Here is a 22,914-nt window from a genome sequence, read left to right as displayed (position 1 = left end):
AGGCATGGAAGCAAGCTGCTTCATTTTCAAATAAAAGTATAATTAACACACAGGGATTCTCAAAGTTAAAATTTATTTGTACAAGAGAGAAGAAAAGACATTCTATAAAACAGATTATCAAAAAAGAAAAATCCAGCACCTATAAATGGCAACAAGAGAAATTTGCACAGTGCAAACAATAAAAGGAAGGTATAATTTAACCAATTTTAATTCCATCTCGCTCTCTTTTAAGTCCTTGCAAAGCACCTAGAAAGAAAAAGTGCTCACAAATATGATCATCACTTTATCTCGCGTCCTCTTCTCCAACATGTGGCTTCATTTCATGTCCATAAAGCGGATGTCCATGATGAGCAGCGTGTGTCTGGGCAGTGGTCTGGGTGCAGGTGACAGCACTTTCATCACCTGTGCCTGAGTGTCAACGTTTGTGACCACAATGAATCCGCAGACGGGGCTCTCCACGATGCTCTTCCTGGCGTCTTCGTCTCCGTCGTCGACGCTGCTCACACTCAGCACGTGATACGTCAGGTCTCTCCCTGGAGTCACCGGCACCAGTTTCAGCTGCGTGTCGTCCTGAGACATTCCCAGTGGCAGGCAAGAGTCCGGGATGGACGGCGCCCCGATCTTGTAGATGCGAACATCCGAGAATCGCACTTCAAAAGAGAAAGGGAAGAAGGACAGCCCGCGGAAGCCGTAGAAGTACTCGCGGATCTTTTCATCCCGAGTCTCCCGCCGGCACTCCTTGGAGCGCTCCACCACTCCTCCGGACTTCGGCAGCAGCACAACGCGCACAAAGTGCGGCAGGTCCCTTTTGAGTTCATTGTAGAGCCTCTCATGGTCCAGCACGAGCACCACGTCCACCTGGAAGGTGGAGGCACAGTGGACCAGGGCCTGGTACCCAGAACCCTTCACCCAGCCACAGGTGTTGATGATGCAGCCGCCAACGCTGGCCTTCCTGTTTACCTCACAGCGTTGAGAGAACACCTCGGCCAGGCACGATGTCAGCTATGAGATTAGACAAGAGAGTCAGACAAATATACAGCAGAAAGCAACGTTACATCAGCAAAATGCAGAATCTTCCTTCTTACCTTGTTGTAAAGTTTGATGTTGGTTCCAGGAGTCGTAGAACCAAAGTGATAAACTAAAGGAGCCTGGACAGAGAAGCCCTCCTCCACGTCCGCAGGACGCTCGATGCACAGAGCTGATACTGTCCCTGGAACAGAAACCTGAGACAACATAATACAGTACACAGCTTAGTCCTCAGAACAACAACATAGGATAAGTCTTGCCATAGTCTTAAAATCACTGGAAATAAGGGAGAGTAACTTAATTCACATCAATTTATGGCTCCTGGGATTAACACAGATTCACCTGGATACACATCAACAATAGCTGCACAGTAACAGGACTCATGCAACAGTGACATTAGTATTACAGGCTGCAAATGCAATAAATCTAATCTTTCTTATTAGCCATCACAACGGATCCACCTCTCCCTGCAACCTTTAGCACCTTACAAGTTCAAGACTCATACAATAAAGCTGGTGTTATTTTTATTTCTTTATTATTTTATTATTTACAATAATACAACAACAATATTGTATTTACAATACAACAATACTTCAATAACATTTCATTTCCACGCTTCCTAATATCATGAAGCACTACTAAACAAATTCCTTAAAAGAAGTAGGTGTTTCAAACATCAATATGACACTACATGTTATTTGTGTATTTCATCATTATTCATGTCATTGGAAACTGAGTAATAAAAAGTAAAGTTGTTGTCCTCTTACAGATCAACAACCCTAACAGGTCATAGAGACATTATAAAATGAAAAGGCTTTTACCCCACTCTGTCCAACATCCAGTTCCACCAGCGTAGGTCTCCTTCCAACTCTCACAGCATAGCTGAGAAGCATTCGGCACACTGTGGACTTCCCCACGTCTGTGGGTCCCACTACCATCACCTGGAGAACAAGTATTTACTGGTCTTGTTGTCATTTTGTTCTGAAGCCTTTATGAAGAGATCTAGAAGATTCTTATTAAAACTTACCCTGGGCCCCCTCTCATTTTCCCGCTCAGCTTGTTTCCTCATCTGTTCCAGGGCAGCATGGGTGTTCAGATAGAGCAGCATAGGAGTATCCTTGGACACATAGGCCACCTGCAGTGATAACAACACTTTTATAACCACACTAATTGCATTTATTAAGGAAAAAGTTGAGGAAAAACCTCAAGTAATTTCCAAATAAGAGAGCAAATATTAACCCAACTTTATAAATTGTTTCCGGATTCGCAACTACTGGACAACCCAAGTTTTATTCTTATTAAAAAATAACATCGGTATATGTTTGATTGCAAATAAGAATACAAAATGAAAACTTTCAAACATCTACACAAGGCCCTTACCTCTGGCTTTCCATACAGATTCACACTGCAGCCCTGCCAAGTGAAAACTGCGATCTTGGAGCCTGGTCCGAAGGTGTACTTCTTGTTGCGGTTCAGCTCAGAGCCAAACACCTCAGCCATCCCCGTCAGGAGCTCCATCTCCACCTGATCCGCGGCCTCTCCGGCCTCCACCTCGAAGCGAAGCTCGGTCTCCTTCTCCAGGTCGAACCTTTTGGACACCTTCCCCGAAGACGATGCATCCTCGCTGGTCTTTTCCACACCCTCTGCTGCCATTACTGTCTAGCAGAAATCCCATTCCTTTCAGTAATTCTCTTATATCGTTAGAAAACGCTTCATTCTGCCTCAGCAGAGAAAGGCTGTAATAGTTTTTGACAAGCTTTCGGAAAGGAATCACTTTGTGTTTTAGGTAAACGTGTCTTCCAAAGCAAAGTTACTTAAGATATGTAGCTATTAACTAACATAAAAAAACATTTATCTATAGAAAGAGCGAACAGATGCTAGAATACACGATACAACTTCGCATAAGATACAAAGAGAAAAACAGATGAAAGTAGAAAACAAACTAGCTCTCAGTTAGCATGCCGCTGCTAATCTACAAAAACAATCAAATAAAACCAGGAATGATGGCATACAAATGCTCCACATGGCTCAAGTTTTCTCAATAGGGTGATTAATATGTTGCTTTATGTGCTGTGTAATACTCACACGATAGATTTCAAACTTATTTTAGAGGACAAAAAAAATTTGTGCAGCTCTCATGAGGAACCACTGTCGCATAATGATGATGTCACGCAAATAGTAGCCATACATTTTTTTTATTACTGCCCCCCTGCGGACACTATTACCTCTGTATTGTCCCATTTCTAAATAATTTTTTTAAACTGCTTTATTGGACCATTTCAAATAACCTGGGTTGTTCAAGTAACCAAGAATTGTTCGCTTTACTGGAGCAGATGATCCAGAGGCTCCTTTTTTCCTCGAGTTAATTACCTTTTTGAATTAAGTAATTTCTGGTTGATACAAATGCTTGTTCCTACAAGAACAAACTGGAATACATTTTCTCCAACTAGAAATACGTATTTCCAGTCATCTCTCTCACTTGCAGTACACTAAGAAAACTAAAGAGCACAATGGGTTCAGGTTTTGGATCCCAGTGTGTAAGCTAGTAGTGTTAGACATTCTCAACAACATGCTATTTTGTGTTTTCCTATTTGGGTCTGTAGTTGTGCCAAATATGACCCGTTTTAGAACTGGTAATGAATAAGATTAAAGTGAATTTAAGGACAGCAATTCACATGTTCAGCCAGTTCTAACCAATTTAAAAAAAATAAAATTACAGGACCAATGTTTTTCAAGTTATACTTACTCTCTAAAAGAAAATTATCCAACCTTAATTTTTTGCAATGGTTTGGAAGAATTGTTAGAGGTTTGGTCTACCACTCTTTGATTTATATTTTAGCATTGTCTCTCAAAATCATATTAAGATGAAAACATATCAGGATATGAACTGTTTTACATGAAGCTGACTCCATCAATTCATCTATTAGTGGTGATTAAGTGATTGTTTGAAGACAGTTTCTAACATTAATTTAGTTATTTACTGAAAATGACTCAAAAAAGGTAAAACATATCAATTAAATGACTTTATTTAGGTACAAAACCAAAAGTTTTCAGAACTGGGATGTAGAAAACCTTTGCAAAACATAATGTTGCATTTGCTCAGATGATCCACTAGGTGTCGCCGTGCGTCCAGGAGACTTCAGATGGAGCTGGGCTCATCAGAGGAGAGACTGAGAGCGTCTCATTGGTCACTCCTCATCATTCTGCTTCCACCAGTCACATCTTCTAGATACTCAGCTGCACATAAAACGGATGAATATCTATTGAATTTCATTTAAGACACAGAAAATGTAGTAATAGATGTAGAAAAGCTTGGTTAAATGATACAATTTAAATACTTGGACTAATATCTGCCTAAATTAAAAATATGTCAGCTTTGACCAACCTTCACTTGGTGTTTATTCAGTCTTAAGAGCTTCCTGCAGAGCAGCAACAACGCTGTCTGGCTGAGGAAACTTCAGCTTACGAGGTGGGCCCTTCTTTATTCCAGTCCAAAGAGATGTTTCTTTAGGGATGACACAAAAGAGACAGGTTATTCGAACCAGCAAGTAAAATCATAAGTATAAAGTCAATAACTGGAAACATCTAACAACAAACAACTGAAGTAGGTGGATAAAGCAAGAAATCTGGCAAGTGAACACCAAAGTTCAAAGGATTATTTTTCTGAAATGTTCCACTTCGGGAAATTTTTTACTTCAACTTTAAGAAAAATTTTACAATCAGCCGAACGAGTCACGACGATGATTCTACGACGCGAAAGGGCAAAAACTTGGCAGGAACAACGGTGTTCCCTTGGGGAGACCAAATGGCCCAGTTATTCTTGGCGCCTCTATCTCATCCCTCCTCACCTTTGCCTCCGTCCAGCAGAGTGACCTCGAAGCTGTTCCTGCGGGGCTTCTCGGGGTTGAGGACCACCGTCAGCCCGGGGCGGGCAGCCAGAAGGGCAGATTTCACCTCCTCGGCGTTACGCCCATACACTCGTCAGCTTTTGCTGCAGGACACAGAAGATCAAGAATGAGCAAAAGCCCCACATATGTACTTCCTGTGGTGGAATAGAACGGTTTGGATTAATTATTTAACAAGAAAAACTGTGATGGAGACCCGGCTCTGACCATGTGGCTGAAGTAAACACACCTGGTTTACTGGATGTCAAGATACAAATGCTCTTTTTAAAGAAAAAAGTAATAATGTTCGGTAGTTTTCAAGAAACAATGACTCTCAGGACATTAGTTAATCAGCAGGAAGTTACATATTTACACTATAAATTCTAATTGACATAATAAATTTTATCACTCTGAAGGAAGGAAGTTCTTCCTGCATAAATGGTCACTTCTTTAACCTGGCTCATCCACCCGCTGGCTAGAAAAGAATGGGCTATATTATATTTATTTGCAAATTGTCTTTCAGGGAACGTTTAATGCTAGTTATGAGCAAACTTGGAAATATCCACTTGAGATGAGATCTCCAAGGATACAATGTGATGTCTAAGAGTGGATATAAACAATCAGAGCAGTTTTTGTTTTTACTTCAAAACTAGACCATTTTACAGAAATGTTGTTAATTAATATCATGGTCTGTGTGCAAAAAGTACATATCAGATGTTAAGTGAAGATACTTCAATTTGAGCCATCGTTTAAAGAGAGAGTTTGGAAAATCATTTCCTTTTCCAGGAGTTTTAAATGACTGAATCACATCATGTTATCAGGTTCTGCTGGAGTCATTTGATTCAGCTGAGTTGGAGCAGGAAAACATCTAAAACATACAGGACGACAGCTATTGAGATTTGAAAGGCGTACAACATGGCTGCACAGTGTACTGTTGCCTAGCAGCGAAACATATAAGTGACCTGGCTTACTGTAATTAAGTATGACAAGCAAAAGTTGTTGTTTTTTTAAATATTATAAATAAATGTTGCTTGGTTGAACGTAGATGTGTCAGTAAAAGGCAGAAATCGAAATACTGGAGTTAATGAACTTCAGAGGTCTTCAAATCCACATAAAATAAATTTTGCCTCAAGCATTTCGCCTCTCATATTTAATTTGAGGTTCAGTAATCTCTTTTATATTAGCATGAATTAATGTGCTCTTACACATAAAACAAATGCATGTGTGCAACTTTGTCCTGTGAAGAACTGGGGACTCGTCCTGTCCCGTATCTCATTTAACGCCAACTGTTCATTTCTATTAATAATAATAATAATACTAAGCTGGTAAAATAGCTCACCAGTGTTCAATGACCACTTTCAAGCCATTTTGGCCGCTCTCCTCCTCTCCTTTCTCCTTCTTCTCCTCCGCAAATGTCTGCACTTCCTCCGCCTTGCGCTTTGTCCCTTTGCGGCCTGAACACCACAAGATGTTACATGTTTGTTGCATAACAAAAACAGCCTAAGTTTATCTGTAAATCATCCAAATACCCGCCTGGGTTAAACAAGGCGACGCTTGGTTATTATAATATCATTACATGTGTCCTAGAATGGTGTCAGAAAGCGAGTTCAGGGTACAAATGTGTTCAGAAACTTAATTTAGAAGCTTTGACATACAGAGAGATACTATGAAGAGTGAAACTAACGACAAAATGTCCAGATATCTCTTTAGCAGGGAGATTAGCGGATGTCACCTTCATACTTTAAAAGAAATAACCAGCTTTTTCCCTGCGATTTGTCACAACAAAACACACGCACCTGCTTTGGACGCCATATTTGTTGGAGAGACTTCGCGCTCAGACCGACTGAACCAAGATCCGGGGGAGTTTACCCGGACTGAACCATTCACACGAGGGCGGGGGTTTCCACCCACAATCCACCCAAAGAGCAGCACCTGTCTGGACAAATCCTCATTAAAGCACGTTATGACGGTAAAGTAGTCAAGTATTGCTCACACCCTTTGCAGGATTTATATTAGGCCTGGGTGGATTCTTTGGAAGTAAAGTTTGTATCCAGTATTACATGAGAATAAAACACATTGTTGTCACAAATCATAACATCTTCAGTTTTACTGTCAGCCTCCAGGACTAGTTTCTGTCTTGTTTCCATCAGTTTTGGGGAAACGTTTGGTTTTTGTCATATTTGCTGACACTGATGACCCGTGAGAGGTCAGGAAGATGCCGAAATTAAATCAAAATCAATTCCAAAAAGTATTATTTTAAGGTTATGAAAATGTATGCAGTCTTGTTTTTGTACCTTTTTTTATTTTTCTCTTTCTTTATTAATATGTTAAACATCCACATTTTGTTTTTGGATTATTTGAGCATGTGTAAAAAATTTTTGTTTGGAAATGACTTATCAAAGTCTCACAAATCAGAAATTTGAACCAGGATGTTTGCACTTTTCAGAGCCTCTCCAAACTGTTGGGCTCCCATATTCTTTAAACATTTTCCTAATCCAAAAATCTAGTCTTATTTGGAGAGCTTACAAGACCGAATCCAAGACAGGCAACAGGAAAGAGGACTAAATCCTTTCAGAGCAGCAGACGGATGTGACTGAATGCTCCAAAGTCAGGAGCCAATACGCCGTTCCCGGAATAGCAACCCTTGTCCGTCACAGTAGATATGACAGTGACTTTTTTGGGCAGAAAAAGTTGGTTCGTCCAAGGGACGTCACAAGTTGCGTCTGTGCCAGAAAAATACAACTCCCCAAAGCGAGGCGGAGTGACTCACAAAAGCACATCTAATCACTCTCCTATTGTCCTTTGTTACCAACAACCTCATCGTTTCTTCTTCTCTTGTCTTTGGCTTGCAATTATATCTCAGCCTTTCTGAATCATGTCATGCAAATAGATACATCAAATCTCTGTGGTTTCTGTGGGTCTTAGCCTGTCTTTGCGATCTGGTGCAGTGTATTTTTAGCTGCTTACAGAAGGAAGGGACAGATGTGCCCTTCCTTCACCTCGTCCCCCACTTTTACCCCAAAGTGACTCAAAAACCGGACATTGCTCTCATCACAAATGCTCATACCAGCAACATGTTTAAATTTCTATGCAAATACAGTACAAGCAGGTTCAGAGGAGTAGGAGAACAGCAGAAGGCGGATCATTCATGACTGTCAGTAGCTTTCAGCGACAGCATCATGTTTTTAAATGCAGCATTCAGCTGGTGGAGGCAACGTTTTACGTTTACTGGATTTATTGGATTTCTGTTTTGATATGTTGAAAACTTAAAATGGCAGGAAAATCACCAAAAGCAACCTATGAAAGCGTGCCCAGACTAAATCGGCTACTCTTCTTGAATCCTTTGGAGTGCATATAAAACTTGGTCTCATTGTGAAAATAACGATCTAAATTTTGCAGTCAAACATGTATCTGAAATTAGTATGCAACTGTTAAGTTTTTAACAGAAATAAATAAGAAAGTTTAACTCCTCTTTCTTTTTCTTGTCCATCTTTATGTAATTACATATGGGTGAATATATGGACAGGGAAATAAAACTGTAGAATAAAGTCTTGTTTATTTATTGTTTATCTTTTTTATTATTAAAAAAAAGAATCTCAAAAACAATTTTATCAACAGGTGTTTTTGTGTTGATGTCCAGATCTTAGCCACATCCATCCATTTAGAATCTCCATATAGATCACATTATGCATATCTGACCTATATGTTTCAAATCGCTGCAAATCATTTATGTGTCAACATACCGCTATCAATAAGGGCTCTAAAGAAAGGTACAACTCAGAGGTACAACAGTGGTGTCTTTGCAATTCAGAGGTTATAGTTCACATTCACTTTTGCTGGTATCCAAAGCTGAGATATTAAAATTCAAATTCAATTCAAATTCAAAAATTCATTATTGATCCCAAAGGCAAATTAGTTCAAATTTTTCATAGATTTATTCTCATCAAATGTGAAAGCAAAGGGTCTTTTACCATTTCAAAGTTGCAAGTTAAATATTTTCCTTTCCATCAAAGACTGAACTTTTAGACATTTTCTTTTCCGGCAAGTCCTTTCCTGCCTGCTCCTTTCTTGGACCTTCCTGGTGTTGCTCTGATGTATCCGCTTCAAACAACACGTGCGAAGGTGAACGTCAGCAAATACCCAAGATCTACGCACATGAACACGCTGACTGGAATAAACCCAGGCAAGAAAGGCACAGCCAGATGGGAAGAGTGTGAAAGGGATGTAGATGCGCTGGAGTGATGGAGCTTAAGATAAAAAAAATAAAAAAAATGAGATGAGTGAGTGACAGCCACATAAAGGCACGCAGATACATAAAAGAGACGCTGAGAAGCTGAGCATGGCTACACTGGTTGCCAGATGGGTGGAGAAAGAGTGGGCACGTACTGTCAGAGTGATTCTCACAGCTAATGACCTGGATTTACACCGGAAAAAACACAAAGAAAGTCTAAAGAACTCCCAGTAAGGGAATGGCTGCAAACGCCTACAGTTTTGTCACAACAGAGAAGCTCTGAAATATGGAAAGGAAAATCACAATGGAGACAGTGAACTTGCAGCTCTGCAGGTGGTCATCTTTTAACGTTGAACAGTGACTGTCCTGTTACGTAAAAAGCTTAGCATTATTTCCTGAGAGATTGAAGATTATTAGATTTCTCACAGTCTTTGTGGAAATAACAGGACCAAGTCAGCACCTTTATAGCAATTTTCAAGCAAATTTCAAGTACAGATTTAGGCCTAGACTTAGACTGATTTGATACAAACCGTTCCAGTGTTGCTCCGGCTGTGGTCCTGCTGGAAGGTGGTCCTCCTCCACCCCAATATGAAGTCTTTTATAACTGCTAACATATTTTCTTCACATTGCTCTGTATTCAGCCTTGTTCATCCTCACATTAACTTTGATCAGAAAATTATTCCCAAAGCATGATTCTGCCTTCTCCGTGGTTCATGCCTTGATGATGGACGCTCTCTTTGGACATTCAGTTAGTTTAGGTGGCCATGTTTCTTGACAATTTTGCAGATGTGCCATAGTTTGTTCAGATGATTGAACAGTGCTCTATGAAATGTTCTAAGCTTGGGATATTATTTATTGACATAACTCTTATTTAACTTTTCCCCTGCTGTGTTTCTTGGTCTTCAATGTTGGAAACTTTCAAGGAGTATGAGCTCTTCAAGGCGCTGCATGAATGCTTACATGGTTCATCTCCTGCGTCTTTGTGTCAGGCCCCTATACAAACACTGGAGCAGGTAAAGGTGAAAAGACAAAAGTTTTTAAGTGAAATCAGAGGTGTAAAAGAAAAAAAAATTAAGTTACCCAATGAAATGTGATATATGATCACATCAGGTTGCATTATTTGTAGAGCTCTCATTAACTGATTACACATTTTCCAGTTTGTCTGTACAAAAAATGGATTAAAGATTTCCGTTTTGCTCAGTTCATTGGGTTTCAGACTGTTTCTTCTCCCTGAGCAGTTGCTAGGCAACCAGGATGTGACTTGCCAACAAAACAGTCAAGTAATCCTTTACTTTTTTAATATTCCACATTTTCTGACAAGCTGCCAAATAATTAAAGCTCAATATTTGCTGCCTTTATTCAAGCTTTGATAAAAGACCCCTGAGTACATCTCCGTATGATCATGAAGGCCATTTATTTAAATAAACATTTGAAAAAATTAATTTAATATGTAAGTTGATTACACACAGACTGATATATTTCAAGTCTTTTATGGCGTGGACTTAATAAAACCCCAAGATTAGACTCTCACAAAATTTTAACCTTAAGACTTACATTTATTTTTATCAGAAATAATATTTTATAAACAATGCCGTAAGAGTGCAAGGTCATTATAAAAGAAGCTGGCTTTCCACAGTGTGCTCTATACAAACATATTAATGGTATATTGAGCAGAAGGAAAAATTGTGACAAGAAAGTGAATAGCAACATGAGAAACCGCAACTTTGAATATGTTGAAATAACATATTTCAATCAGAATGCTGATTGAAAAGTTTGGTGGAGAGCCACAAGGACTGTGACTGGAGTCAGTGCAGCATTCTGCTACTGTCTGAACAGATTTGTCTTTAATTTTCTGAAATAAAGAATATTTTTTGAAGTGGAGAAATACTAATCAATTTAAATGATTAAATTAGTAAACTATTCATCTGTAAGATTTCCATGAAAGTAGTAAAAGTGGAACATGAAAGTTCTCTTTTGAAATCTCAAGTTTGTGTTTCAGTGCGTGTGTGTGTGTGTGTGTGTGTGTGTGTGTGTGTGTGTGTGTTAGCGTCTTGGCACGGCACATGCATGGCTGCATGCATCATGATGACTATGTTCATGTTGAGAGAGGACCTGTTGAGGGGGTGTGCTGATTCCGACAAACGTCGTTGCATTTTGGTCCTGGTGTGTGTTCCCCATCCTGCCTCTTTCCCTGATTCACATCTCAGCCCACCCACCAACCCCCAAACACATGCATGTTCAGACTCTCTCTGCAGGAGCCTGAGATAGCCGCCATCTGTAAACAACGAGGAAAGTGGCCGGGGTGTGAAGTGACCAGCGCTTAAACTGGTGACCTTCTTCACTCACACTCCCAGTCACACATGAACCGCTAACGCCGCTAGCACACACACACCATACATCCACCACCTGTAGTTTTATAAACAAGTTCAGCACAGACAAAATAAAGACTATAAAGTCTAAAGTACAAAATATTCAGGATAAAAACTTGTTTATTTTACCTTCAGCTACTGGCATAATTTTATAATAATATAAACATTTTAGGTTTGTCTTGTACTGAAGGGATATTATTATTGATATTTGCCTGCTTGTTAGCTATTTTATACATGATAGTCCCAATATATATGTCCTGTTACATAAAAAAAGAGCTGAAAACTGTTTGTTTCTCTGATTATGAGAATGGAATAGAAAATGTGAGTGTTGTTGTTGTGGTGTGGATTTTGTAGACTTTGTTGCAAATTAATTTCCCTTTGAGGCCAATAAGGTGTATCAAATTAAGTAATTGTTCTTACTATAGTTTTAATTACCTTCTTAGCTTAATTTGCACTTTTCTTTATAATTGTGTTTTTATTTAATCATGTTCAAACTTCCTTTGTGAATCACTGTGATTTTATCTAAATAATCTACATAAATAAGATGAAAACTTGCAAGAAAGAACTAGATTGCATGTAACTAAAAATTATCATTCTTAGGTGGGAGTGCTAAGTTGTTTCATTTGGTTGTTAACTCATAGTATATTGATCAAATCAAACAATTCATTATTCCCAAATTGAATTAGTGACTTAATAAATATGAAAAATAATTACATATTGTGTTTGTATATATGTGAATCTCTTTGACCTCATCTCATAAGGTTTATTTTAATTCCAGTGTCACTTTCTTGTCTTATTTCTAATGTGGCAATGAAGGATACCGCTTTGACAAAAAATAAATAAATAAATAAATAAATAAATAAATAAATAAATAAATAAATAAATAAATAAATAAATAAATAAACTCGCTGAAACTTTATGAATTCAGTTTTTTTTATTAAATAAAACACTTCAACAGCATCTTCCATTAAAAATACAAAATCCAGCAACATCACAGTATGATCAGTTTAGAAACTCACTGTCATGATTCAGATGAAACATGGAGGGTTGGTCACAAACACATTGCTTTCATTGACAACGCAGGATCAGTCCACGGCAGTCACTTTTCTACCACAGACACAGGAGACAGAAAGCTGCAGCTCCATCATGGAATGAGCAGACACATCTGGTTGATTGTCATGATCTGTTTGACCATATTTTGCATATATGCTGGTGAAACCAGATGAACCGGTGGACTGGTCAAATCCAGAGCAAGTCGTGCATTTTCAAATGATCATTTTTGTGAAAAATGTCCCAGTTAGAAACACGAAAACAAGTTTTACAAACATAATCAAAACAGACTGAGAATTGCAAAAGTCCAGGAAACAACACGAAAGCAAATAAGGCCAGAGTGACGGTTGGGTGAAACTGTACGAGCTAACACGTATTCTTAGGCTTCCTTCCAATGAAAAATCAATGAACCTAATACAAACTGTTCTTACTAAAAGTACAAATCCTGTTAATCCTATGTATAATATGAAATAAGCTTATCTACAGTGATTCTGTGCTGTATTTACAGACCTGTGCTTGTTTGCTGGTAAGCGTTTGAACCTTTTCATCACTTCCGTTACTTCTCAGGATCTGCATATTGTTCTAACATCTGGTGGAGCCAAACTGTCTGTGAATCCCCTGCTGTACGCAGCTGCCATGACATAAACAGTGATTAGACAATCATTAGATCATGGAGCCTGCATCGCTTGGACTGGGATGTCACAAGTAACATCTGAAGACCCCACCAGATTACTTGCACTCACTTGTCGTTTTCTGCCTCAGCTAATCTGACCTCTGCTCTTTGCTCCGAAACAGCTCCCTGCTGCCTCGTCCATCTCCTGCATCACTGAATCATCCCCCACGAATGTGCAGGAGGCAACCGAAGGGAATCAAGATGCAATTTCTTTAGCGTGAACAAGAAAGAGCAGAAGGAAAACTTAGAGGAAAGAGAAGGTGTGAGAGGAGAAAACAGCTCAGCTTAACAGGAAACGGAGTAGGAGTGTTACTATGAAGAAAGAGAGGAAGTGGAGATGGGATGGAGTGACGGTTGAAGAGGAAGATGAAGGGAAAGCTGCACTGTCATAGCTGGGAGCACAGTCCAGCTCGATGCAGCGGATGGAGGAGTCTTCGTTTCCGTAGTTGGCCCAGTACTCTTCCGGATCCAGCTTGGGAAGAGCTGCCTCGTCTGCGGACAGTTCGTACTTGTAAGGTAAGGTCTCAGCGGGCTTCTTGGGGGGATACTGAGGCTTTACGGGGGAAAAGGGTAAGGTCTTCACACCCTCTGAGCTCTTCTGGAATGAAGCCTTCGATGAAGACGCAGGCTTGTGCTTGGAGAACCACCAGCGAGTCTTGGTGCTGAAGGTGGTGGTTGTGGTTCCGGCCATGGAGCCGGGGTCAGGCATGGGGCAGAGGGCGAAATCCATCTCACGCAGGAATCGGAGGTCCTGGCCACGACGCTGGGATGGGGAGGTGCACACGACTTCCGAGGAGGAGATGCGGGCTTTGCGGAACCACTCCCAGAGGGGACGGGACTCGCAGCCGCAGGACCAGGGGTTGCTGTTGAGGCGCAGGAACTGGATGCCCTGGGTGTCCTTCATGGTCTGGCCTGGCAGCTCGGCCAGAGAGTTGTTGAAAAGGTAAAGGATCGTCAGGCGACCCAGATCACGGAAAGCCCGACGGTTCACCTGCCGGATGCGGTTGTCATGGAGAAGCAGGCGGTCCAGGTTGACCAGGCCTCTGAACACATTCTCAGAGAGGGCACGGATTCGGTTCCCGTGCAGGAAAAGATGGGACAGGTTGACCAGATCTGAGAAGAGGTCATCCTGCAGAGAATGGAGTTGATTTTCCTGCAGAAAAACCCAAATATGAGATAATTTAGTGAAAATGCAAAAGAGGAAACTGATGCTGTTTCAGTTTGCTTTAGTAATCAGCTGCAGTGCTTAAATGTGGCATGTGCTGCTGAATTTTCACTCATTTTATTGATGATTTGTTTGTTTTTTTCACCTAACATTCTCTTATATTTGTGTATTTATCCTCTGACCCTACTAAAACTGAATAGTTTGTGTGATTAAATGACCACTGGTATACATCTGCTGCCTTTGGTTTTCTGAGTTTGTATTTGAATGTGTTGCTTAGACTAAATCTTCCAGCAGTGTGGAACGTGTCACTCTGTGTGTGTGTGGGGGGGGGGGGGGGGGGGTGGGGGGAGTGTGCAGCTTGAACGCAGACTGTTGCGTCAGTGAACTGATTCTGCAACATGACTGTCTCCTGTTGGACGCATAATAAATCATGAACATCTCAAAAATGTTTTTACCTCTCTCTCTGTGTGTTTGTGTGTGTGTCCATGCTGCATTTACCTGCAGGTAGAGAAACTGGAGGCTGTACAGCTTGTGGAAGATATCATGGGGGAGAGTGGCCAGCTTGCAGCGATGCATGTGCAGGCTCTGCAACTTCTCCAGCCCCCTGAATGCTCCACCTTCCAGGTGCCGCAGCAAAGGGTTGTCGCCCAGGTCCAGCTCCTCCAGGATCCTGAGGTTGCTGAAAGCTCCGGCCTCAATCCATGTAATGTTGTTTCCGTACAGCCAAAGCACCTGCATGGGGGATTTAATGGGAAATGTGTTAAAAAAAGAAATTATATAGTAACAGGAAGCATTTCCCAAGAGTGGGGAGCTCACCTGTGTCTCGAAGCCAAAGGAATCTGCGCGAAGCTCTGTGATGCGGTTGTTCTGCAGGAAGACTCGTTGGGAGTCGTAGGGTACTCCAGCTGGAACCATGGTGAGGTTCTGGGACTGGCAGCTGACCGTCATGGGCGTAGGGTAACACACACACAGCTTAGGGCATGCAGAAACCCCGCCCGGCTTCACCACCACCAGCCACAGAATCAACCAAAGGGTCAGTCCACCTGAAGGTACAGGGGAGCAGAAGGTTTTTACTCTGCTGGAAAACATCATGATTTACAGGAAGAAGGTTTTACAGAAACTAAGACCGAGGAAGGGATGCTTGTGTTGTTATGGTTTGGAAACCTGCGCATTGTCTGTTTATGAATGAGCTTTCTGTCTATCAAACCCGTTGTTGTAATTCCATGTGACAGCGCTGTTCGTTCACCCATGTCATTTTGATACTCCCCATATATAATTCAGACAAAAATCATTCACCTATTCATTTCCAGATGATCACTTTACACAGGTATCAGTGACTCGGTTGCATAACTCTGGCCTTACGCAAGTTTAATTGTCAAACTTGGCATCAATCTATAGCCCAGACATTCTTAAATATTGGAACATGTTATTTGCAGCATTAAATCGACACAGATTTCTAGATCTCACGTTATTTAAATCAAATGGTTGTTTCCGCTGGGAGAGGTGCCAGGGGAGAGAGCACGTACAAGCTACAACCAGTAGCCAGAGCGGGGTCAGTTTCAGTTTTAATTAATAATTCACAAGCCATTTGGCAGCGCTCAGATAACACCCCACAGAAGACGTAAATGCGGGAAAAGTACATGCATTAAATACTAATAAGGTTCCATTCATCAGTTCTGCGCAAGATTTTCCACCATCTAGCCTTCTGACCTTTTAACAAGTTTGGTTACGTGCAGAATCTGCAGATGACGTGGAGAAAAGTACAGCATCTTTTTTTAAAGTTTGAAAGTACCACAAAGTTGTTTGCACAAATCATGGATAGAGGAGCATCACTAAGTTTTAGGGGTAGCCTGATGGACAGAACTAAAATACAGAAGTACATTTTAGTTGCTTTATTCTCTAGTTTTATACTAAGACTCTCTGTTTGCAAAAAGAGGCAAAAGTTAAACTTTACAACAGAACCAAACTCAATTTGCTCACTTAAAATTATTTTAATTATATTATTTTCTCCTGAACATACAAAAGTGGCAACCTTATTTGCTATCAAAACTTAAAAATGCAAATCAACACATGTATAAACTAAATGTGTTGTGTTATGCTTTCATTTAAGCTAATGATATTTCAAAAGTTTGTAAATAAACCAAAGTTTCTGTGCGTAAAAGCGCAAAAAGTTCATTCGCCCACAAAAATAGAGAAATATATAAGTTATTGTTGCTTAAACATCTAAATATCTACTTTAAACTCATAAAACTTTCCAGAAACGACATAAGACAACTCAAATCACAAGATCAGATTAAAAAGTTAACATCCTCCTCCTGCAGAGCAACTTACTCTTGAAGTTGTGAGCGCTGGAGCTCCTCACGGTCCTACGGGTCTCCATCTCGAACCAAAGCCGAAAGCGAGTTAGCCTGCGCGGCGTGGAAGTGCCTGCTTACTGCTATCTCTGCTGCGGTTCAGCTCTGGTGACCGAGTCACTGCGGCTTCTGGCAGTGACGTTCTGGATTCCCGGGAAGCTTTTTATACCCGCGGCCGGCGCGTCGCCCACTGCCGTGGGCAGCGAAGGATCCTCTCTACGTCAGCCAGGAGGGAGGGTTAGGAGCCGCCGGAGGAAGCGCCTGGAAAGGCAGTGGAAAGCAGAGAGCTATCCAAATATTGACAACCGTCTGATAAAGGGGAGATTAATTTTTTATTACTTAGAAATGTGGGGATGATTATAGGAAACAAAACGCCCTAACTTCCTAAATGCATACATTTGATTCATTTTGAATTTTATTTTATATTATGTGAAGACAAAAGATGCAGGCTTTGCTTGATACAGTCACATTTTTTTTCCCTTTAAGACAAAGCACAGTGTGGGAGGACTGGTTGACTTCTGCTGGAAGCTGGAGGTGGGACGGAGGCAGTTTTGGCACAAAACAAGCTCTCTGCCTCCTGGAGGAAAGCCAAAGAATTTACTGTAAAACTACAACTAATTAAAAGTGCTGTTATTTCACCTGTGGCACATCAGGCTCACCACAAAGGGTGGAAAAAGGGGAGGTTGGTCAACTCATTTGGCATTAAAACCAAAATCTCATTACTCTTCTTAAGCGTTGGCTGGTTTGGAAAGAAGCCGAGAGCCGCCCACATCTCACAACAACAGATGAACATGAAAGGAAAACCCAGCGGTGGAGCAAAAATGACCAAACCCAACATATGGACGGGCTACATTGTGTGGCTGAGGGGTGACATAATACTGACAAATCTTTGTGGTACAGTACATACTGCACATCGAGTTAATCATCAAAACAAAGTGTCCATTTTAATGGCCTATTTATCAAAGTAGCACTTGGCAAGAAGTGGATCTATATGTTTTGCTTAATGTCAGGTTCCTTTTCATGACTGACAGGCTTAAATGACAGGCTACCCGTTAATAGTTGGATAAAGATTTGCCTCAAGAACTCACTTTTTGAAGCAAACAAAAGGTAATAATGAGCCTTTCAAAATTAGTTTTTATGTATTTTTTGGATACTTTTCCTATCTGAATACCCAAAACTGTCTAATTTGCAACTATCTGCCTCCTCAAATGAAAGGAAACTCGTTATGATGCTATACAGCAACCCAAGAAAATCTGAATCTCAAGCCGATTCTGAGGTAAGAAATGTAGGAAAACCAGTTTCACTGTTCACAACAAAGTGTTTTGACATGGACCAAGAACGGTCTGGCCAAAACTGAAGTCAGCACATTTGTGGCTGCCTACAGAAAGTGATGTCTTCGTTTTGTATATTTTGTTCTACATTTTTAAATATTTTCCCCTCTGGTTAACTGTTGACTGAGAGAACCTTGCACAAGATTCCCAATGATGACTGTAGATTTTATGAAAAATAAAGAACTTTGAATCTTGAACTTTTAACTTTTGAACTTGTCTCCAACTTAACTATATTCAAAACTTAAAATCAGGTTTGTACCAGGAAACAAACCAGTTTAAATGAGCTGTATTTAAACAAGGCCTGTCACCATAACAAATTTTGCTGGACAATAAGTTTTCCCATAAGTCATCTCAATAAATGACTTATGGTCATTTATTGAGATGACCATTTTCATTTCATGTTTTGAGACCATTTTCAAGTAACAGAGTAGTAATAATGTCATTCTCAAAGATCAATAAACTTTAAATTTTAATGAACATTTAAACAGTGGAACTGGAAGACATTTTAAATATCAACAATGAATAAAGAAAACAACAGAAACAACAAATTAAATGAATTATGAAATCTCTGCTAACAAAATTATCTTTCAAATAAAACACCAGACTGAAAACTTTTATCACTCAGTTTTTGAAAAAAAAAAAGAGAGAGAGAGAGAGAGAGGATAAAACAAGCAAATGAAAACTATTGAGTTTCTCTTAATTAATCTTGCTATTAATTGATTTGTTGTTTATTTTGACAGGCCTCGCTGTAGCATTTCTGATCAGACGAGTGATCAAAGCCAGAATTCAGACAGAAACTTTCCTGTAATATGATGAGGGCAATTTATCGAAACATAAGAAGAACTTGTTTGTGTAAGTTTGAAGGCATATGCTGCGGTCTCTGACAGAAAACGACATTAGGAGAACACCAGGCTGACTCTCATTCTCCAGCTGATTTGGCTGTTGTGCAACGAGCTGGAGGCGAAGACGCGGCGCAGTCCGGCCGTGGGACGGAGGTATTGTGCATATGAAATAAAGTGTGCCAGGGCGAAGAGGGTGGGCTGGGTTTCGCTCACGTGTGAGTCCTCCCTAAATGCCACGGGTCACTGCCAGGTCCTCCGTGATGCACATCATCTGCTCCCAGCTCACCAGAGCCTGCTCCACGGAAGGTCATCTGCAACTCCAAGCTGGGCTCGCAGTGCAGGGAGTAATTAACTGCGCGCCTGGAATCGGACCGCTTGTTGGCTGCGGTGTTGTGAGAGGGGGAGGTGGACAGCTCACCAAGCAGCCGGCCTCCGCAGGGGGCTGTGGAGCTGAGAAGGTCGCCCGTGTATGTGTGTGTGTGTGTGTGTGTGTGTGTGTCTGTGTGTGTTTATGCACAAATAATTTATTCAGTGGCCCTGGAGTAACGAGGGTAGGCAGCTGACTCTCCATCTTCAAAAATGTGTGTGTGAATACAAGAGATCCTTGAAGCTCAAACTTGTTAATCAAGAATCCAGAAGGTGATTTTAAAAGCATTCCTCTTACTGGTCCATCATTCTGGTGTGGTACCACCACACCTTGCATTAGTGTGTGCAAAGAGAAGTGAACAAATATATGCATCGCCCTGCAGATCCCAGATCCCCTCCCATGCATCACTTGCCTCCTGTGACAAAGTGAATCACAGGGACTCTGGCATTTGAACTGGTGTAAACACAGCATGCTCATGGACTCTGTCCCTGATCCTAAATTAACATGTAGCTGACTGTCCGCCCGCCCATAAGCCCACAAACACACACGGACACACCCAAACAGAAAAAAAAAACACATATGTGCAGTGTGCTATAGATCGTGTGGACAGAACTTGCTTCTGCCCACCGGGTCCGAGGTCAAGCAGAAAGTTCAAGAAGTATGTAGTCAGAGATTCGTCAGTGGGGAGTTTCTAAGTGATCCTTGGTTATGCAAACACACAGCAAAGATGCATTTTCCAAACAATTCTCACAAATTGTAGCTTTTGTTGGGAGAGAGAAGCTGGTACAAATGTATGAATCATGAGGAATGTGGGTGCCGGACAGCAAAGGTCTGAGAAGACTTTGTTAATGAGACAATGAATCATTTGATATTTAGTGTCAGAGGAGAAACCGATATGTGTAAAGTTCATATTTGCAACTGATTTAAATATACGCCCAATTTGATCCTTGATGGCCTCCGAACTAGATTTTGGTAACACAAAAGTGAAAAATTATTCGTCTGAACGTGTTGAATAGGTTAGGAAACCTTACCCTAAACGTGAAACACCCATCGATGCGGCGCGACAAATGAGATTATTGATTACTGAACGTTATCTGCAGACGAGTTAATGTCGCAATAATAAGAAAGATTTGGTCTTCATCACGTTTTGATATCTCTACAAGTGACACAATATCATCATTTATGCAACAAAATCAAAGTCAAAGGAAAAACGTTTGTGAATATACCTTCAAGCCCCTAAAAATAGTGAAATGTTACAATCTAAACTGGTTGTGCTTTCCATTTGCCATTACAACGTTACATTTGTTACAATCAGTTACAATCAGTTTACATGTAGGGTTCCTTAAATTAGCCCAAATAGTTCAAATAAATAAATAAAACCAGATACTAATCATGGGTCAAGCATTAATAATTAACAATGCAGCATTATAAAAGCATCCCATTGTAAGTTATTGCTATTAACTCAAACTGGAAAGAGGAAGTCTCAACACAGATGTTTTCTGTCTCTCACCTTTTCTACTTTGATTCAGTGCATTGAGGTTTACAGACCTTCATTTCTGCGCCGCCCCGCTCTGGCCTTTGAAAAGTTTGTTCTTTTCTACGTCATTCTGCTTCATCTGCTGCTGCTTCATCTGCTGCTGTTGCTGCTGCTTCATCTGCTGCTGCTTCATCTGCTGCTGCTGCTGCTGCTGCTGCTAACCTCTGTCCAGGATCCGATTTCAGCCTAACTGCAGATCAGATGGTCTCATGTTTGACTGTAGTCCTTGTGGATATGAAGAGGAGTTTCTATAGTCAACTCAGTGACTACAAGATTCCCACTTCCTGTGGCTCTAAAACAAACCCAGATCATCAACCAGCCACCACCGTACGTGACCATAGCTATGAGGTGTTCATAAAATGTTCCATCAGGAAGGAATGTGTCAATATTTCAAATAAACACAGACTTAACTTGACGATCATATTTATCAAAGGTTATGTTTCTTTTTTCTGAAGACAACACATCCAGTATTGACAGAAATGTTGCCTTTTTTCACTTCTTCACATCTCTTTTATACATTTTAAATGTAAATCTTATTGCAACATATTTTCCTCTAATGTTTTATGTGCAGGTTCAGCTGTTTCAGCAGTTCAGAGTCACAAATTACAGCTTCAGGCAGGTCATTTTAGCTCTGTTGTTTTCATAAAAAGGCTTTCATTTTGCATATTTAAAAATGATTTGGCAATGGCTTGTTGAATTTGAATTATTTGGTCGCAATGATCTGCTAAAAAAGATGTAGTTGCTCTGGTCCATCAAATGTAGAGTTATATCAGCTTTTATTCATGTTATATCAGCTGTTATTCATTTCTCCTACTCTGTAGCTCACTTCCCTCCGCCTCCTCAGCCTCTTCCTGAGCCTCTCCATCGTTTTCTTACTAATTGTTCACCAGTTCAAACCAACAGGCTCTGCCAAGGATTTTATTCAAATAAGTCACCCACTACTTCAGTATGTGTCACTGAAATGAACATGTGAATCTGATACGGATCCAGTCGAAAATTATAACAGAGCAGAAAAAAAGCAGCAGCTGTTTGAGCCATCTGATGATGGACGTCTGTCACCAGAACGTTCCCATCAGATTTCAAATACCAGGATGAGCAAGAGATCATCAATCAGGGCTTTATTCAGATTAAATTAAGTTCTACTTTTATTTTTTTTTCCTCAGAACATCTTTTATTTTAAAATGTCGCTTGTGAAATAAGAAAGCTGTTGTCCAAACTCTGTGTTCGCTCTGGGGACTGTTTGGTTCAAATCATTCTTCAACCCAAGCTTTGGGGAAATGTTGAGATATGTTTGATTTTTCGATCACGCTCCACTGCAGAGCTGTTTGTGTTCAGATATTTTTTAACCTTTTTAACAGATACACAGGAAAAATTCAACCTAAGGACAGAAAGTGTGCATCCATTCAACCATTAAAGCTTAAATCTGTTTCTTTAGAGCTGGTTAATATCTCCAGCAGATGATAGGATTCACCCTGCCCTGGTTGCCTTATCCAAACATTCATGTTTGCAAACTTTAAAATTTATTGTGGACAATATTCTTAAAATGCATTTTCTTTGGATGTTTGGATAGAGCTGGATTAACCTCCCCTCCCCCCCAAAAAAAAACACTTATATTGGGAGAGCATGCAACTGCCACACAGAAAAGCCTCATGCCCTGCTGGGCTTTGAACCCACAACCTCCTTGGAACGACTGCTTGATCTGCTTGGATTAATTATCAGGACAAAACAAACAGATTAAAAGAGGTTGGCCATGTCATGGTTAGTGGTTCAGTGAAAGAAAAGCAAGAAAACATGAAGACATGAGCAGAGTAAGAAGAAACTGGTGATGTAACAAAGATTGTAAATACGAGGAAACAGAGGAGAAAAAAGGGAGGATTTACTGCCATCTGAAGTAGAGCACTTAGAAGCTTTCAGATTGATTACTGAGTGAAAAACATGTTAGCGCTTTGAGATTTGTTGATATAAATGCCGGTGTGTTCATGATGCTATCATATTTAGCTTAGATGGGACAGCTCAGAGGGGAGGATCATTATGTTCTCTGGTTCTGCTGCTGCTATTCAGACATTCACATTCAGTTTCAGACAT

General features: G+C 40.5%; 3 protein-coding genes across 4 annotated transcripts; all 3 read right to left on the bottom strand.

Moving 5' to 3' along the window:
- Window positions 1–59: 59 nt before the first annotated feature.
- On the bottom strand, window positions 60–3,216 carry clp1 (cleavage factor polyribonucleotide kinase subunit 1). 2 transcript variants are annotated; one of them, XM_007565845.2, is made up of 6 exons: window positions 3,112–3,216; window positions 2,407–2,681; window positions 2,054–2,161; window positions 1,848–1,967; window positions 1,086–1,223; window positions 60–1,002 (listed from the first exon to the last, which is right to left on the bottom strand). In XM_007565845.2, exons 2-6 carry the CDS (start codon window positions 2,677–2,679, stop codon window positions 316–318), a joined length of 1,326 nt encoding a protein of 441 aa, XP_007565907.1. In that variant the 5' UTR covers window positions 2,680–2,681; window positions 3,112–3,216; the 3' UTR covers window positions 60–315. The 2 variants fall into 2 exon arrangements, with proteins under 2 accessions (XP_007565907.1, XP_007565908.1); XM_007565846.2 differs by having other exon boundaries at window positions 2,407–2,685; window positions 3,112–3,213.
- An 820-nt stretch (window positions 3,217–4,036) lies between these two features.
- selenoh (selenoprotein H) lies at window positions 4,037–6,812 on the bottom strand. Its single transcript, XM_007565844.2, has 5 exons — window positions 6,707–6,812; window positions 6,250–6,364; window positions 4,875–5,017; window positions 4,412–4,531; window positions 4,037–4,263 (listed from the first exon to the last, which is right to left on the bottom strand). The coding sequence occupies exons 1-4, from the start codon at window positions 6,720–6,722 to the stop codon at window positions 4,425–4,427; spliced, it is 381 nt and encodes a 126-aa protein (XP_007565906.2). The 5' UTR covers window positions 6,723–6,812; the 3' UTR covers window positions 4,037–4,263; window positions 4,412–4,424.
- Window positions 6,813–12,429: 5,617 nt separating this feature from the next.
- Window positions 12,430–16,905, bottom strand: LOC103147476 (reticulon-4 receptor-like 2). Its single transcript, XM_007565843.2, has 4 exons — window positions 16,730–16,905; window positions 15,215–15,441; window positions 14,897–15,130; window positions 12,430–14,386 (listed from the first exon to the last, which is right to left on the bottom strand). Exons 1-4 carry the CDS (start codon window positions 16,776–16,778, stop codon window positions 13,514–13,516), a joined length of 1,383 nt encoding a protein of 460 aa, XP_007565905.1. The 5' UTR covers window positions 16,779–16,905; the 3' UTR covers window positions 12,430–13,513.
- Window positions 16,906–22,914: the final 6,009 nt, after the last annotated feature.

This window comes from Poecilia formosa, unplaced genomic scaffold (genome assembly GCF_000485575.1).
Source record: "Poecilia formosa unplaced genomic scaffold, Poecilia_formosa-5.1.2 Scaffold183, whole genome shotgun sequence".
NCBI classification, from domain to species: domain Eukaryota; kingdom Metazoa; phylum Chordata; class Actinopteri; order Cyprinodontiformes; family Poeciliidae; genus Poecilia; species Poecilia formosa.
The sequence above is the reverse complement of the archived record's forward strand: the minus strand, read 5'-3'. Positions and strand labels throughout refer to the sequence as shown.